The sequence below is a fragment of the Rhincodon typus genome, chromosome 7 (assembly GCF_021869965.1).
Source record: "Rhincodon typus isolate 14 chromosome 7, sRhiTyp1.1, whole genome shotgun sequence".
In the NCBI taxonomy this organism is placed as follows: domain Eukaryota; kingdom Metazoa; phylum Chordata; class Chondrichthyes; order Orectolobiformes; family Rhincodontidae; genus Rhincodon; species Rhincodon typus.
The window spans coordinates 56,100,708-56,117,261 of NC_063338.1; the positions used below are offsets into that span (position 1 = coordinate 56,100,708).

At 39.6% G+C, this 16,554-nt stretch overlaps 1 protein-coding gene across 1 annotated transcript in view; it reads right to left on the reverse strand.

Moving 5' to 3' along the window:
• Window positions 1-16,554, reverse strand: part of LOC109914308 (adenylate cyclase 10) — a 185,769-nt gene that overhangs the window by 44,461 nt on the left and 124,754 nt on the right. Inside the window, exons 21-25 of the mRNA XM_048599218.1 lie at window positions 14,044-14,142; window positions 10,448-10,484; window positions 8,912-9,128; window positions 1,620-1,760; window positions 63-238 (exon numbers count right to left, since the gene is read on the reverse strand). Coding sequence (XP_048455175.1) covers window positions 63-238; window positions 1,620-1,760; window positions 8,912-9,128; window positions 10,448-10,484; window positions 14,044-14,142 — 670 coding nt within the window. The remainder of the gene's footprint in view (window positions 1-62; window positions 239-1,619; window positions 1,761-8,911; window positions 9,129-10,447; window positions 10,485-14,043; window positions 14,143-16,554) is intronic.

A 16,554-nucleotide genomic window follows, 5' to 3' on the forward strand; every position in this document is an offset into this window, starting at 1 on the left:
AGATAACAACAATGCAAATCAAATTAATTTCCATTTAAATAATACATTAAAACAATGTATACTCAGTAATGCCTGTTAGCTCTTCTTTGTCGCGATGTCTCTTAGAATTTTTGTAATTTTCGATTAAATACGCAATTGCTTGTGATACAGCAAAGCTTGGAAATTTTTTGTTCAACAGCTTTAAGCTTTTCTTAAACAGGACCTCTGCTTCTAGAAGATGGCCCATACTAAGTTGTACCTGTGACGGAATCAACAAAAAATTGTCAAGTAAAAGGTAACTGAAGCAGGGAACAAGTGTTACTAATTAAATGGAAATCTCTTGTTTTGTTAACTGGATGATATGTTGTTTGAAGCATTCCATTTGATGCAAAATTAATAAATGCATTCAAAGTCATTACAGAGATTACCCATGAGGTTTGCAGATAATTACGAATGTGAATAAGTTGGAACACAAGCCAGTGGAAGTGGGAGACAAGCGCAGCCTGGCTTCGGCAATCCTCGTAGAGCTAAAGAACGGTATATGTGAAATTTGTAGTTTCATAGCTTGTATGCACTGCATGGGAGTGGTCAGTGGCAAAAGAACAGGTTAAGTGTTAATTATTTTAATGGAGATATAACAACATTGGAGAAGGACTACAAAAATACATGAAGATATTAATCAGCTTGCAAAATTGACATATAATTGGCAAACTTATTTCATTTCATTTACATAGAGCAATTAAACTTGTCTGACAGCTTAGACTTGCACCACAGCAATGCTGACGGGCATTGCTTAAGTGACATCTCAAACTTTTTTCTCTTAGATCTATTTTGTCAGTGGCTCAATATTTAGTTATGAAAGAGAAAGAAGTGTCAGGAGCCCATTGTTAATTTTATTGATACTTTACGTTTGGTTGACTGGTAATTTTATAGGCTTGTTGCAGCAGCATTTTTAAACAGAATTGTGAGTCACTGGTTTTAGGCATCCTGCATAGGCCTTTTTTGTGTCAATGGACATTGAAATACTATGAGTTGGTACGGAGGCCATGAAGGGTAACTGGGGGTAAGTTGGGTGCATGAACTGACATGGATGATAAGGGATCATTGGAAAATAGAGACATAAGCTATCATGGAGGATATGAGGGGCCATTAGGGATTGTTCGAAGAGCATGAGTTGTGTTCTACCTTGGCAAGACTCTTTGAAGCTCTCTTTTTAAAGGCTCCCATATCCACACTATACTTCATGACTCCTTTGAAGAGTTGCAAGTCTTGGAGTTACAGAGAACCTGGCCTGAATCCATGGAAATTGTGGGGGCTATGAAATGCCTGCCCCTGAAATGGAATTGGTCATAAAAGGGAATGCAGGATGTGGGTTCTGCATCCATTAATGCTGAAAATATTCAGTGAAAATTGTAATTGGAGGTGAAGGGGAGAGGCAGTGATGGTGCAGGGGCATAAACCTGGGATTTCATCTTATTTGCCTATTTGAGGCTACATGTACTTCTGATTCTTGTACATAAATATATTTTAGAAATTTATGCTGTTTCCAAGTTCTGGTAGAGTTACAATGAGTGAATCTTGACACAACTTTTAGGTGACTGTACATGAAAAAAAATGTAAATAAATATTGTCCGACTTACCTCTGCTTTGAGGCTATATAAACAGGCCTTCTCAAAAGGAACAATCTTAGTGTCCTTTGTGACATCAGCATATTCAAAAGGTGGCTTGCCTTTGCGTAATGAATTAAAGATATTTTCTGCTTCTGTTAGATAAGATAGGGCCTAAAAATGATTGTACAGACAAATCAATTACAAGTATTCAATAAATCATGAAAAGATTTGGTATACATTTTGTATACAGCTCAGACTAATGCATATTTTGGTTTTCACAGATTTCACTCATATTTGTATAGTCACTCTTATTTGGCACTTCGTGTGCAATTGTTATTGATGCACCATGAATCCCAGAACTTGCCTTTTAAAGGTATATGGTTCTCTGTCATCCAATTTTGCTTTATATGTTTTCTGCTAAATGAAGCTGCTTTTTGCCCCATGCAATAGTTGGTTTGTTGGGAACTTTTCTATTCTTAGGGACAGCACATTACAGGATGTTATTCCTAGCTTGAGAAATTTCTCATCTAGGTAGATTTGACTCTTGAATAGCTTATTTTTAAGATTGTGCCCTCCTACAATGGATTCCTCCAAGAGATGAAACTGGTAGTTTTTGGTCTTGGTCCATTTTTAGAATGTCTGAAGAAAAGACCCCATGTGTTCAAAGGTATGGCTGACATTAATATGAGGGTGGCATTGGATAAAGCTACAAGGGTTACATCTTCAGCGTAGAGCATTCCAGGGAGTGATCTGTTTCACAATTAGAACTATAGTTGCTGTGTGTGTTGCGATGGTGTTCATTTGGTGATGGTCAGATTTAGCTGGTGCCAATTGCCTGATCTTGGATGCCTTCAGGACATTTTTGTTCTGCAAGAATGTGTTAGTTACACAAGCCTCATCGTAACAGTAGTCTCCTTCCATTCTAGTTTGTTTTCCCATGCTGTGATATCTGAGGCAGGACGGCAACGTCTCATTGTCCTCACTCATGTTGGGGTTGAAATCCCCATTAAGTCAAAATGTTCTGATTTAGGGACTCTGCTAAAAGCAGTGTCAAGTTCGTCAAAGAACAATTGTTTGCTTCTGCAGTACAACTTTGTACTAGAGGATAGATGGAAATCTGTCACCCATGAGAGGGTGCACAGTATCCTTCTCAAATTTGGCTGCTTGAAGAAATTTGTCACCATATGCTACCATCTGTATGACAAATAAGCCATGGTCCTCACCGATGAATTCACTACAGACGCAATGTGCATGCAAACCAGGTTCAAGCAAGGCTATGTCATTAAATCAATACTCTTTACCATCTTCCTTGCCACAATACTGCACCCCATATCCAAAAAGCTTCTCAGTGGAGTGGAGCTTCTTTATAGGATGAATCAGAAACAGTTCAACCTACATCACCTACAGTCCAGAGCCAATACAAATCCAACCTCTGTCATTTGGGTGCCTATAAACAGTTTAGCCTCTGCTGTGGGGGTAGTATATCACCATTTACTCCCTACTCTTCATAGTCACTCATGCTTTGTAAGTCATCTGGTGCAGCTTTGCAAGACTAGTACAGAAATTGGTATTTTATGAATTTAGTTGACTTTGATAATATTGATTGATTAATCTATTACTGTATTATTCTGCTCAATGCAACTGATGTAGATTCTAATACTTCAATATCATGTAACTTTGCTTCACCTCATTTGAGTTGAATAAGATTGTTTACATGTTGCTAGATTGTTAATTCCTTGCCAGGAAAAATGTGGTATTATCAAGAGAGCCAGTTACAGCTTACAGAAGGAAAAATAATAATAGGTGTGCTCTACACTGGCTTTGTTTTCACTCATAATATCTTAGAAGAGAAACAATTACACGAGACTAGATGAATTCTTTATATTAGAATTAACTCGTGTAACAGTAAGTGTGTTTTCATTTTTAACCTGTATAATCCATCAGAATTTTATGACGCAAGACAATGTATTAACTGAATATATAAGGATATCTCATTACCTCAATCTTTGTAAATTTAATGTATAAATTAAGTATTATTTACTTTTGTAATTGCTTATATTAATACTTTGTAACCTTCCAGCAATTAGCCTCTAAAACAAGCATTGACTAATGAGGGGTTTGATTTAATAAGGGTCTCTTACAAATCTATCAAAAATTAAGACAATGAGCTCAGAGTAATAATCATGGGTTCCTGACAATATACATCACACTATCCTAAATAAATTAGCATAAAAAAGTTCATAAAATATGCTCTTATCTTAGCAAGGAGTCATGAAAGTAAGAGTAACAGGTCGTAATGACGAGGAATTGGCACGTTAAGGAACCAGTCAGGAAATGGAGGGAGGTGACATCAGTCAATATCTATCACCCTTAAAAGCCAATTAGAAATGAGACTTGCTCACGCACACCAATCAAAATATAATGACAGAATTGATCATGCAACCATTCAGCTATTGGTTGTGGTTTGAAAGGGTTAATGTGGTCTACTTTTCAATGGTTGTATGTGCAGAAAGACGAAGAGACAGCACTTAATTCAATTATTGATCAATTTCCATTGTGAAGAGCTGAGTCCGCTGTTTGGTTAAGTGTAATGACTGTTGTACTTATTTTGATATCTTAATACATGGGTGAACTTTGTCTAAAAACATTCAAACCTGGAGTGGCCTTGGATTTACGATTAAAATTAAATTGGATTTGGGAATCCATTCGCATTCTTATGAACATTATTTAAGTTCCCCAGGTAAAAATATTTTTATGTATGAAAGTAAGAAAAAGTGACATGGGGTTAATATTCAAGGGGTTGGATAGAAACAAAAACACAAAATTGTTTTTAGGGACTCCTTCATCATTCTCTTCCTCCTTCCCATTATATAATTAACCATCCGCCGTGATAATACTTCAAGATAAAAGAAGGCAAATGGGAAGAACTGGGAAGCCTGCAGAAGTACGTGAGCTTTTGCTATATCATGGGAACAAAATGGTAACCCTTTAATCATGCTCCTGCAAACTTGGAACCTGCTCTGTCCTTGCTATCTCCTATGGCTAGGCCTTTCCTGTGTGTCTATAGCTTGTTCCGCACAGCAGATGACCTCTTTAATATTTGAAATGACCCTTCCTCTATTTTTTAAGAAGCTTCTTTGTAATAAGTTTGAATAGATTTGGCATTTGTTTCCACACTGAAGTGCATCTTCCACACTCCTTTCATGTCAAATGATTGGCACTTCTGCTAAGAATAAAACTGCTTACTAGATTGTAATAATATTTCTGTTAACAAACTTTGTAATATGCCATTGGCTTCAATTTGAATGCCATTTATTGGCAACTGGACAGCATATCATTGGACAGCTGAAGTTTTGTATATGATGGCATCACACTGTTATGGTGGAAGAAGTTTAAGGTACGGCATGTAAGTAGTGACTACTACGGGCGAATGTAAACACCCAAGTTAAGATATAAAGGGAGTCAATGACTTCGCTTCCAGATTTAATCTCAGCACACCTGTAGGCATGTGGAGAATCCTTATGCAATTATTGGATAAAAGAGCCATCCAATTCAGGTTTTAACCCAGCATATGGGATTGATGAGCTGCATGGAACAAACCAGAGCCAACTACCAGTCAAGCCCTAAACAGTGAAACTCACTAGCCACAGCCTTGCCTTGGTGAGGCTCATGTTCATGGCTCTTCATCTTTTTCTTGACAAGTGAATTGCAACTTCATGGAAGTGAGTTCACCTGTCTCGAACTTCACTTACCTTTAGCTGCAATTTCATTATTATCAGCCTTCTTGGCAGCTCTACTCTGTGCATCTGCTGAGGAACAAGAGAAGCAGCACCAGCAACATGAACAACAACAGGAACAACATCTGAAACAGCACTGGCTGCCTTCTCATCAGCTACGTGTTGCTCTATGCAAGAGGAGGTATGGGCAATGATCCAGCTGAAGGAGGTGCCATTCCAGAAAAAGGGTACACAGGCAGAGGACCAACTCTGTCAACTTGCACTAGTGCCCCAGAAAGATCAGACTTGTAGTGGCATCTCGTTACTGACAGCAACACCCTCCCAGAACTGTACCTCTTTCCCAGGTGGGCATACATTGCTAGTGGCTGTCGAGGTGTTTATCATCATTTCCCACTTCTTATCCTTCATGCCTCAAATCCCAGTTTTCTGCCTATCCCTGGAGTTCTGTGCTCTGTTTTCCTGCATAAAGCAAAAGCAGAGTGAGAAATAGACATATGAAGGGGAAGGTTTATGAAGGTAATTAAGAGGCGTGTGTGAGATGGCAAGAAGGCAAGGGTGTGTTTGAATGTTGGCTATTCAGATGGAAATGTCAGGAGGAAGCTGGCGGGGGCGAGATAGAGCAAGAGATAGAAATGAGTGCAGTTGTAAATGTTCTGTGCTGAGCAGTGTTGCACAGAAGATGTTGGGAAATCAGTGCGTGGTGCTGAATATCAGCAGGTGCTAAGCCACTCATCTCCCCTGAGTCCTAGAACTTCTTGATGCATGTTCTCCAGGTTTGAGGAACAAAATTCCTGCTGTCCAGTTCCTCAGATCTGTTTGATTTGAAACACTAGCCTCTTGCTTCCATTACTGAGATTCATCACCTCAGTTCAGCACCTTGGATTTTGCAGGTATGTGTTTGGAGTGCGGGACGGGGGTTTGGAGGCCCTCCTAAGAGTCCAATCCTATGGTTGCTGAAGCTACAAGAATCAATGGACAGCTCAGCTATTCTGACACAAACCCAGGTGCCTTTAATGAGAAATCTCTCAATCGATTTGGTGTGTTATCCTATCTGCCTCCTCTGATTGACCAGGTAACCCAGAAGCTGAAGCTAATACTGAAACTGTGTTGAAGGGCAATGAAAAAGTTTACAGGCTAAACTCTGTCTGCCTGTTTAGATAAAATTCACCCCTGTGTTTCTGTGACTTGCTTCTACCTGAAATGTCAGACATTTTTCTGAGGCTCCCTTCGATTCACACACAACAGTTTCACACTTACACTGGAAGAGTGCCTCTGGCATAGTCCCAATAAAATTTGGTATTTTTCTATGCTGGCCTTTTCCAGTGTTGCTGGCTGGAGACTTGAAGAAAAGGGAGGAGGTGGATGGGAGTGAGGGGTGAGGGGGCAAAGTTGCATGTGTACTATAGCAGGATCTCCAAGTGCTGGAAATACTTCATGAACACCCTATCACGTATGCCTGATAGTTACCTCAATATAATATTTTCATAAGCTTGCTGCTGAACCAGTTTCTGCTATAAACCTCATTCTTGCCAGGCTTTTTAGAAGTCTCTGCATGAAATTGCACTTTCTCCCACAGTCCCTCTCCCCATCAATGTGGTACACCTTTGTTATGTGGGAATTTCACTACTGAAATACTCCTCATTATTTAAGTTAGCTGGCTCTCCATTCCTTGACAGACCATTGGCTGCAAGAAGACCCAACTCTTGGGTTGAACATTGGAATAGATAACCCCGTGAATTTTTAGCTCACACGCTTTCAAGAGTATCACATTATTTGTGGACAAAACATAGGGCAAGATAGTGTTCCGAGATGAGGAAAGACCAAAGGTGACAGATGAAGGAAACCTAAGTACTGGTATGAAGAATTACAGAGTGACTTTTAACTCTGACTCCATTAGTCTTGTATGGCATTGTACAGCACTAATACTAATAAGTGAACAATGCTAATGTTGCAGGTCATGCATCTTTAAGTTTTCCTTTGCTTTCATAGCATCTGTTTCTCCAAATTATAGTAATCTCTCATTTTAATTCTGCATCCCTTTTTAAGGAGTCAGTAAATGAATAGAACATTAAGTTATAAAAAGAAACATAGAAGATAGGAACAGGAGGAAGCCATTCAGCCCTTCAAGCCTGCTCCGTCATTCTTCACGATCATGGCTGATCGTCCAAACTCAATAGCCTAATCCTGCTTTCTCCCCATAACCTTTGATCCCATTTGCCTCAAGTGCTGTATCTAGTCACCTCTTGAATACATTCAATGTTTTGGCATCAACTACTTCCTGTGGTAACAAATTCCCTTTGACTCCTTTGATTCCTCATTGACTCCCTTTATATCTTAACTTGGGTGTTTACATTCGCCCATAGTAGTCACTACTTACATGCCGTACCTTAAACTTCTTCTACCATAACAGTGTGATGCCATCATGTACAAAACTTCAGCTGTCCAATGATATGCTGTCCAGTTGCCAATAAATGCTCATCACTCTTTGGGTGAAGAAATGTCTCCTCATTTTTGTCTTAAATTGTCTACCCTGAATCCTCACACTGTGACCCCTGGTTCTGGACACACCCACCATCCGGAACATCCTCCCTGCATCTACTCTGTCCATTCCTGTTAGGATCTTATAAGTCTCTATGAGATCCCCCTTCATTCATCTTAACTGCAGTGAAAACAATCCCAACCTAATCAATCTCTCCTCATATGTCAGACCCACATCCCTGGAATCAGCCTGGTAAACCTTCGCTGCATCCCTCGAGAGCAAGAGCATCCTTCCTCAGAAAAGCAGTTCATCAAAGCATAATATTGAGACAATTTCATAAGCCAATAAGTTGAGAAATTGGCATGCTGATTATGTGCGCAATTCAACTTAATATCACAAAGCTTTCTTGTTATCTATAAAGATAATGGCAAAAATACTAATAAAAGCTATGAGTAAAGAATTATGAAGTGTATTTAAAGTGTTTTTTAAGCATGTAATTTTGATTGAAGCGCCAATATGGAGGTATTTCTTTCCTCCACCACTTGGCTGGCACCCATTCATTGTAAAATCTTTTATTTTATTTTCATCAATGGGCTCTTTACAGTCAGGTGATTCACCCCCGGTTAGCAACCAAGCAGTAAAGGTGTAAGTAACCTACATCCAGTTCCCTATTCTTGCTTCACTTTTGAAGTTTTGAACTATGACTGTAAAGAGCACATCAATGGAAATAAATTAAAAGGTTTTAAAATAATTAGGTTCCAGCCACATGGAGGAGGAAAGAAATATCTCCACATTAGCACTTCAAGCAAAATTACACACTTAAAATACTTTAAATATTTTTGGAGCTTTTATATTAATTTCCTCATTTCTTTCTTATATGTCCAAAATTTTTGAATAAGATCTGAAAGTCATAGCACTTTTTATTGCATTGTTTTATGAGTTGTCAGTTGAAAAGCAGATGCTCTTGACCTTCAATTCCATGGGACATGAGGACATTTGCGATACTTTTGCTATGCATCCAAAGTTTACTTACAGACATTACATTGCTTTTTAAAGCATATTTAAAAAAGCAGTTATTTAAATATGCACGCTTTCTAAAGACATACCATCAAGTTATTGGATAAATACAACGCCGCTGCTGCAGTTTCAAGTAGGTAGAAGAATGTCTTAACCACATTTCCAGCTCCCATCCAGTGACGAACAAGGGAACAGTAAACAGAATCCATTATTGGTTTACATTCGCAGTCATTGGCATAAAGGTTATTGTTCCCCTCACAGTTTCTGAGGATCTTATCCATCTTTACAATGAATTCAAAATCATGACTGTTAAGGAGCAAATTTATAATTATTATACCATCGGACAAAACATAAGAACGTGAACAGGAGTAGGCCATTCAGCCTGTTCCACTATTCAATGAGATCATGTCCAATCTGTGGCTTACTTCCATACATCTGCCTTTGTCCCATATCCTTTAATACGTTTGCTTAACAAAATTTATCTATTGAGGTTGGTTGGCTCGCCAAGCTGGTTTGTTGTTCCGCAGACATTTCATTACCCTGCTGGGTAACATCATCAGTGCAGCCTCTGATGAAGCGCCGTTGTGTTTTCCCACCTGGTTTTTAAACTGTAGGGTCCGTTGAGCTGGATTACCTCACTTACGGTTTTTCTTCGTAGTGGAGTGTATATGGGGTCGAGTTCTATGTGTTTATTGATGTTACCCAGCAGGGTAATGAAACGTCTGCGGAACAACGAACCAGCTCCGTGAGCCAACCAACCACAGCATCCACAACCTGAGCTACAAATCTACTCCAAAGCCTTAGAAAATTTATCTGTCTCCATTTTAAAATTAACAACTCATCCAGCATCCACTGCTATTTGTGGAAGAGAGTTTCGAACCTCTACCACCCTTTATGGTTTGGTTTGGCCCTAATTTTTAGACTATGCACCTTATGTCCAGCATCTCCAGCCTGTATTAATAGTTTGTCTTTATCTACTCTGTCTTTTCCTATTAATGTTTGGAAGACACCAATCAGATCACCCCTTAACCTTCTAAATTATACAGAACACCTATATCATTCTTGTAAACTTACTTTGTACTCCCTCCAAAGCCAATATACTCTTTCTAAGGTGTGGTGTCCAGCTCTGCTCACAGTACTCTGAGTGGGATCTAACCAGGGTTCTTTTTTACAGCTGCAGCAAAACTTCTGCATCCTTATACTCCAGTCCTCTAGATAGAAAGGCTAGCATTATATTGAACTCCATCTGCCAAAGTTTTGCCCGTTCAGTTAGTCTATCAATATTCTTTTGTAATTTTATGCTGTCATCCACAATGTCAACAGTACCGCCCAACTTTGTGTCATCAGCAAACTGGGATACATATAACCATCTATTATTCAAGTTGTTAATAAATAATTAGAATATTTAAGGCCCTAATACAGATCCTTGTGGGACACCGCTTGTCACATCCTGCCAATTTGAGCACCTACCCGTTATCTCTACATTCTGTCGCCTGCCCCCCCACTAATTTCTCACCCATGTCTATAATTTGCCCTCATTTCTGTGGGCTTCTACCTTAGTTAATAATATCTTATCTCTTAGAAGCAGCTGATAAGCTCCAAAGCTTTAACATATGCCATATTACCTGCCAGCTGGTACTTGCATACTTTTGATGACTGGAGCTGAAAGATTAAAATAGCATAGCATGACTATATTCAAAACAGGCTTTTTTTTTTAAATATTGCAAATCAGTGCCCTAGAAATTCAATAGCATGGATAAATCTGCATTGTGTGGATGGTGCACTATTAACTGATGATATATATTAGGAGTATAGACATGCACATGAAATATACTTGATCTGCTCATTTAAACAATCTGTCTACAGCCAACAGTTTACTGGCTGTACATTGCATGAGGGGGGAGAATGGGAATGATGCTGACATTGGGAAAAAAAATCACAATCCTCAAAGACTGAAAGAATGGCTCTGAAGAATTCAAAAGAAAAACACCAAAATGATTGGAATTGCAAGAAATTGGACTTCCAGGTTCTCCCATACAAAATAAAAACAGAAAGTGCTGGAGAAACTCAACATGTCTAGCAGCATCTCTGGAGAGAAAATCAGAGTTAAATGTTTCAAATCCAATCTGACTCTTCTTCAGAACTTCTCCCATGCTGCAGTGTCTTTGTGTAGGAGATTGAGAAGAGGATAGACATCCTTTAACACGAGGGGCAGAAGACCCTCCAAACTCACAGAGAAAGTGAAGAGAAGAAAGCAGAACTGTGGTTGATGTGAGCAGCATTACTGAGGCCATAAATATCATAAAATGTTTAATAGTTTCACAATAGTCCTAAGACCACTTTTTAAATACCTTCTCGTCATAGTTGCATCATTCAGCATTCAATTTATTGCAATAGCCACACTCATTATTTCTCTAAGTTGACTGCATGGGCTGATGCAGTTAGCACACTGCAATTTATTTAATAATTTTCACCTCACCTGCGCCTTTAGGGGTATGTAGAATAATGGCTATGTTATCGGACAAGTAATTTAGGGGTCTGATATAATAATCCAGATGCATGATTTAAATGACCCCAAGGCAGCTGGAGAATTTAAATAAATAAATAAATAAATACATTTCGAATGAAAAGCTAGAATATAAACAATCACCATCAGACTAATAAAAACCTACTCATTTAATTACTATCCTTAACGAAACAAAATCTGTAAATCTTTATGGTAAGGTGGTTGATCCTTAAATGCTCTTTGAATTGGCCTAGCAAGCCATCAGTTGGACAGGGTCAGGCAATAAATGCTGCACTTGCCAGAGAAACCCACGATTATAAATAAATAATACCAAACTACCATTGCACACAGCTGTATCACAAACTTAAATACCCAAACTCATGCCTCATACACAAATACTGGCAGCAATTCAACCTTGACAACACAATGCCATACAATTCCTATTTTCCTGCAGGTGGAGATGGTCCATACCATTAAGGAGCAGGCTGAAAATCAGTGAATATTAGCGTGCCTTGCCTTCCAGTAGAGTACAAACTGAAAGGAGCAGAGTGGAAGACTTGGTCACTAGCAAAGCTGGACTTTGCACTGAGCAATATTTATTTATATCTGATTTTCTCTCACTGTTTTACAGTAGAAACATAGAAACAGATAACAGGAGCAGAAGCAGGCCATTTGGCCCTTTGAGCCTGCTCTGCCATTCATTATGACCTTGGTTGATCATCCAACTCAATAGCTTGTTCCCACTTTTCCCTCATATCCTTTAGCCTCCAAGTGCTATTCAACCTCCTCTTGAAATCATGCTAGTTTTGGCCTCATCTGTTTTCTGTGGTTGAGAATTCCACTGGCTCACCATTCTCTCAGTGAAGAAATTTCTCTTCATCTCAGTCCCAAATGGCCTATCTTGTCAATTTAGACTCTGACTCCTGGTTCTGGACTCCCCCACCATCGAGAACATCCTTCCTGCATCTACCCTCTCCAGGTTTCGGTATAATCCCTCTCATTCTTCTGAAGTCCACCGATTCAACTACTCCTCATACATCAGTTCCACCATCCCAGGAATCAGCCTGGTAAAGCTTAACTGCTCTTTCCTTTATATCAAGGACATTGTTCCTCAGGTAAGGAGATCAAAGTACATACAACACTCCAGGTGTTGTCTCAACAAGGACCTGGTGAGCAAAACATCCCTGCTCCTGTACTCAATCTGACTTCTCTCATCCCACAAACTCTACATGCCAAGTTGAGGATCATTTCAAAACACATTTACTTTGATTCTGCTCTACTTTGTGCATTGTCTCTTGTCTTCACTTCTCTTTTTCATTTATTCTGCTCAAGACATGAAAGTCCTGCAACCAGAAGAGGAAAGGAATTAAATGATCATGAAACTACAGTGCAGAATCTTCCAAGATTGGAAGTACAGAGCCTGGGGATGGGAATAGAACTCAATTATATGAAATGATAGATGATCCATCACCTTTCAACATCCACCCAAATTAGGTTTTGAGCAGGAAGTCCCAGCCTCTACCTTCCATCCCTCTGCCAACTGAGTCCATTAAGTGGCCAATTAGTGACCACTTAAGGGCCTATTCCCACACAACCTGCAAATCTTTTAATGTTAGGTGATATGAGTACAGTCAGCCTACTCAACTGGTTAACAATGCAGGCAGTCTGTCAAATGCAGAACTGGTCACTCAATCTATGCTAATCCATGTATATTGGGGGACTGGACATTGAGCAGGGGTTAGCTGCTGTGAGTCAACCCCTGACTTTCCTTTTAATCCCTCTGCCTCCTACTCCCTGCAATTCCCATCCCATGACACCGCCCCTCTCCCACAAACAATACTTACCTTTTATGCATGTGAACCTCCATCTAAGGGGACATATTCTACCAGCAGCAGCCAGGGTCTCTTTGTGGTGCTGCTAGATTCTCCAGCTGCAAGTTGCTGATTGTCAGGCAACTTTTGGTGGCTGATGCTTCCTCATCTCAGATCCTAATACTGGTAGAAGTCCCACTGACAACCAATCAGCTGCATGATTGCTGGAAAGTCAAATAGGCTTTCACATCTTTTACAGCAATTGACAGGCATGGGATGTTACTCCTCCAATCTCTCTTATTTTCAGGCTTAGTCCATGGCATTAAGAAATTACCTTCTGAAATCTGACTGGATTCTAGATAACCAAATTCAGTTTTCCTAGCAGCTCTACTTCCTTCTTAGATGAGCTCATGTGGAAGTCAGTATTTCACATTAATTCTCACTTCTAAAGATTTGACACTTTGAATTCAAAGTCCTCAAAGATCAAGTTAATATGCAACTAAGGAGAACATTCCTTGACCATTAAATAAGTTGAGCAAATATAAACTTGACATCCTTAGGATGTGCATTATTTACATCCCTGGGAACTTTGAATGGACAGAAACTGAAAAGAAAAATCCACCAACCATGTTTGACTGCCATCGCCAATAGTTGAGCTCACTAAACATGGGGGCATGGGAACTTCTAAAATACTGCTCCAGAGTCAAGCAAGAACACTTTCCCACTGTGCATGGGTGCAAAAAAATTTTTTAAATATCATAACAAGAAATTTTGAATATTAACTATATTTTTAACTATAAAAATAAAGAAAAATTGAATTGGTTTATATTTAAGACATAATTCTTAGCAATGTTAAATGTTGCTATTATTCATTGCATTTGCACCTATTAGTTTTATTGATTACCTTGATCAGAATGCCTAGAGGACTTTGCACCAATAATGTCTGTTGCAGCCATTTGCAATCCAGAAGATGTGCTTGGATATAAGTCTTTCACATCAATCTCTAAAGATACAAAATAAGATTTAAATTATTTTTCAACAATATCCCTATTGAATGTTAGAATCTGTAAGATATTGTTCTCATGGACACCATGGGAAGCAGAACCAAAACTATCAGTTCATTTTTGAAATCACTTAGATTTCTACTCCTTTTGCCTACTTTTTCTCCATTCACTGAAGTTACTTATGATTTGCCAAAGAATAAGGGTGCCAGCCACCTCCAGTACTTTGCCAACATGCTAACCACTGACATGTTACCTTTGATACTCTCTGCAAAGCATTTGATTAAAGGATTCTTTCAATATCACTTTATAGAGTAGTCAAAACCATGCATTTCTGAGTGTCGCTGTTTTATTTAGATATAAAAACAAGTTAACTTACTGGTTGCACAGGATCATGCTGAGAGTTCCATGAGTTGATAGCCCAACCTGCATACACACACAAAAGATGGCTAGACAAAAGTCATATGCAACTCGTGTGATGTGGATGCGGATGCAAAGAATATACATCAAACATGCACCCCCATTATTCTCCTCACTGAGGAATATATATGGAGCTAAATGATAGTCTCAGTATTGGGCATGGGATTCCAAAGTACAATTAACAAATTTTGTGTTGCCTTCTAATTATAAAGTCATTGTGGATTGCAGCACAGCGCTGATGTCATTATTGTTGCATGCCTTCATTCATGTGAGACCTGAAACACATTAACCAGCCTGTATTACTTAAAGCCAGCTTGTTCTTTTTTGAAACAAAACCAGAAATTGCTGGAAAAGCTCAGCAGGTCTGGCAGCATCAGTTCTGAGGAAGGGTCACTCAAGCCAAAACATTAACTCTGATTTCTCTCCACAGACGCTGCCAGACCTGCCTAGCTTTTCCAGCAATTTCTGGTTTTGTTTCTGATTTACAGCATCTGCAATTATTTTGGTTGTTCTTTTTTGAGGCGTAATCTGGCTTCATTAAGGGCTGAAAGTAATAAAAGAGGAACTAAAGGGAAGAGAAAGCCCTCAAAAATAGTACAATGAGCCAAAGAGTATGCCAGGGCACTCTGATGCAAGAGGTACACAGGAAGAGTGAGAGATACTCTTTCAGGACCCCCTTCAAGCAAATATTAAGAATACAGTGAGAGATGTTCATCATATCACTCAATGCCAGCAGTCTTGCCCTTAGGATCTGGATGCAGAACAGGAGTGCAGGAAGACGGTTAATGACCTCACATGAGAGGTCAGCATCATTAAAGGCAGCTTCATGTAACATCACTTAGAACATAGAACATAGAACATAGAACATTACAGCGCAGTACAGGCCCTTCGGCCCTCGATGTTGCGCCGACCTGTGAAACCAATCTGAAGCCCATCTAACCTAAACTATTCCATTATCATCCATATGTTTATCCAATGACCATTTAAATGCCCTTAAAGTGGGCGAGTCTACTATTTTTGCAGGCAGGGCATTCCACGCCCTTACTACTCTCTGAGTAAAGAACCTACCTCTGACATCTGTCCTATATCTATCACCCCTCAATTTAAAGCTATGTCCCCTCGTGCTAGCCATCACCATCCGAGGAAAAAGGCTCCCACTGTCCACCCTATCTAATCCTCTGATCATCTTGTATGTCTCTATCAAGTCACCTCTTAACCTTCTTCTCTCTAACGAAAACAGCCTCAAGACCCTCAGCCTTTCCTCATAAGACCTTCCCTCCATACCAGGCAACATCCTGGTAAATCTCCTCTGCACCCTTTCCAATGCTTCCACATCCTTCCTATAATGCGGTGACCAGAACTGTACGCAATACTCCAAGTGCGGCCGCACCAGAGTTTTGTACAGCTGCAACATGACCTCATGGCTCCGAAACTCAATCCCTCTACCAATAAAACCTAACATACTGTACGCCTTCTTAACAACACTATCAACCTGGGTGGCAACTTTCAGTGATCTATGCACATGGACACCGAGATCTTTCTGCTCATCCACACTACCAAGAATCTTACCATTAGCCCAGTACTCTGTATTCCTGTTACTCCTTCCAAAGTGAATCACCTCACACTTTTCCGCATTAAACTCCATTTGCCACCTCTCAGCCCAGCTCTGCAGCTTATCTATGTCCCTCTGTAACCTGCAACATCCTTCCGCACTATCCACAACTCCACCAACTTTGGTGTCATCCGCAAATTTACTAACCCATCCTTCTACGCCCTCATCCAGGTCATTTATAAAAATGACAAACAGCAGTGGCCCCAAAACAGATCCTTGAGGTACACCACTAGTAACTGAACTCCAGGATGAACATTTCCCATCAACCACCACCCTCTGTCTTCTTACAGCTAGCCAATTTCTGATCCAAACCGCTAAATCACCCTCAATCCCATGCCTCCGTATTTTCTGCAATAGCCTACCATGGGGAACCTTATCAAAC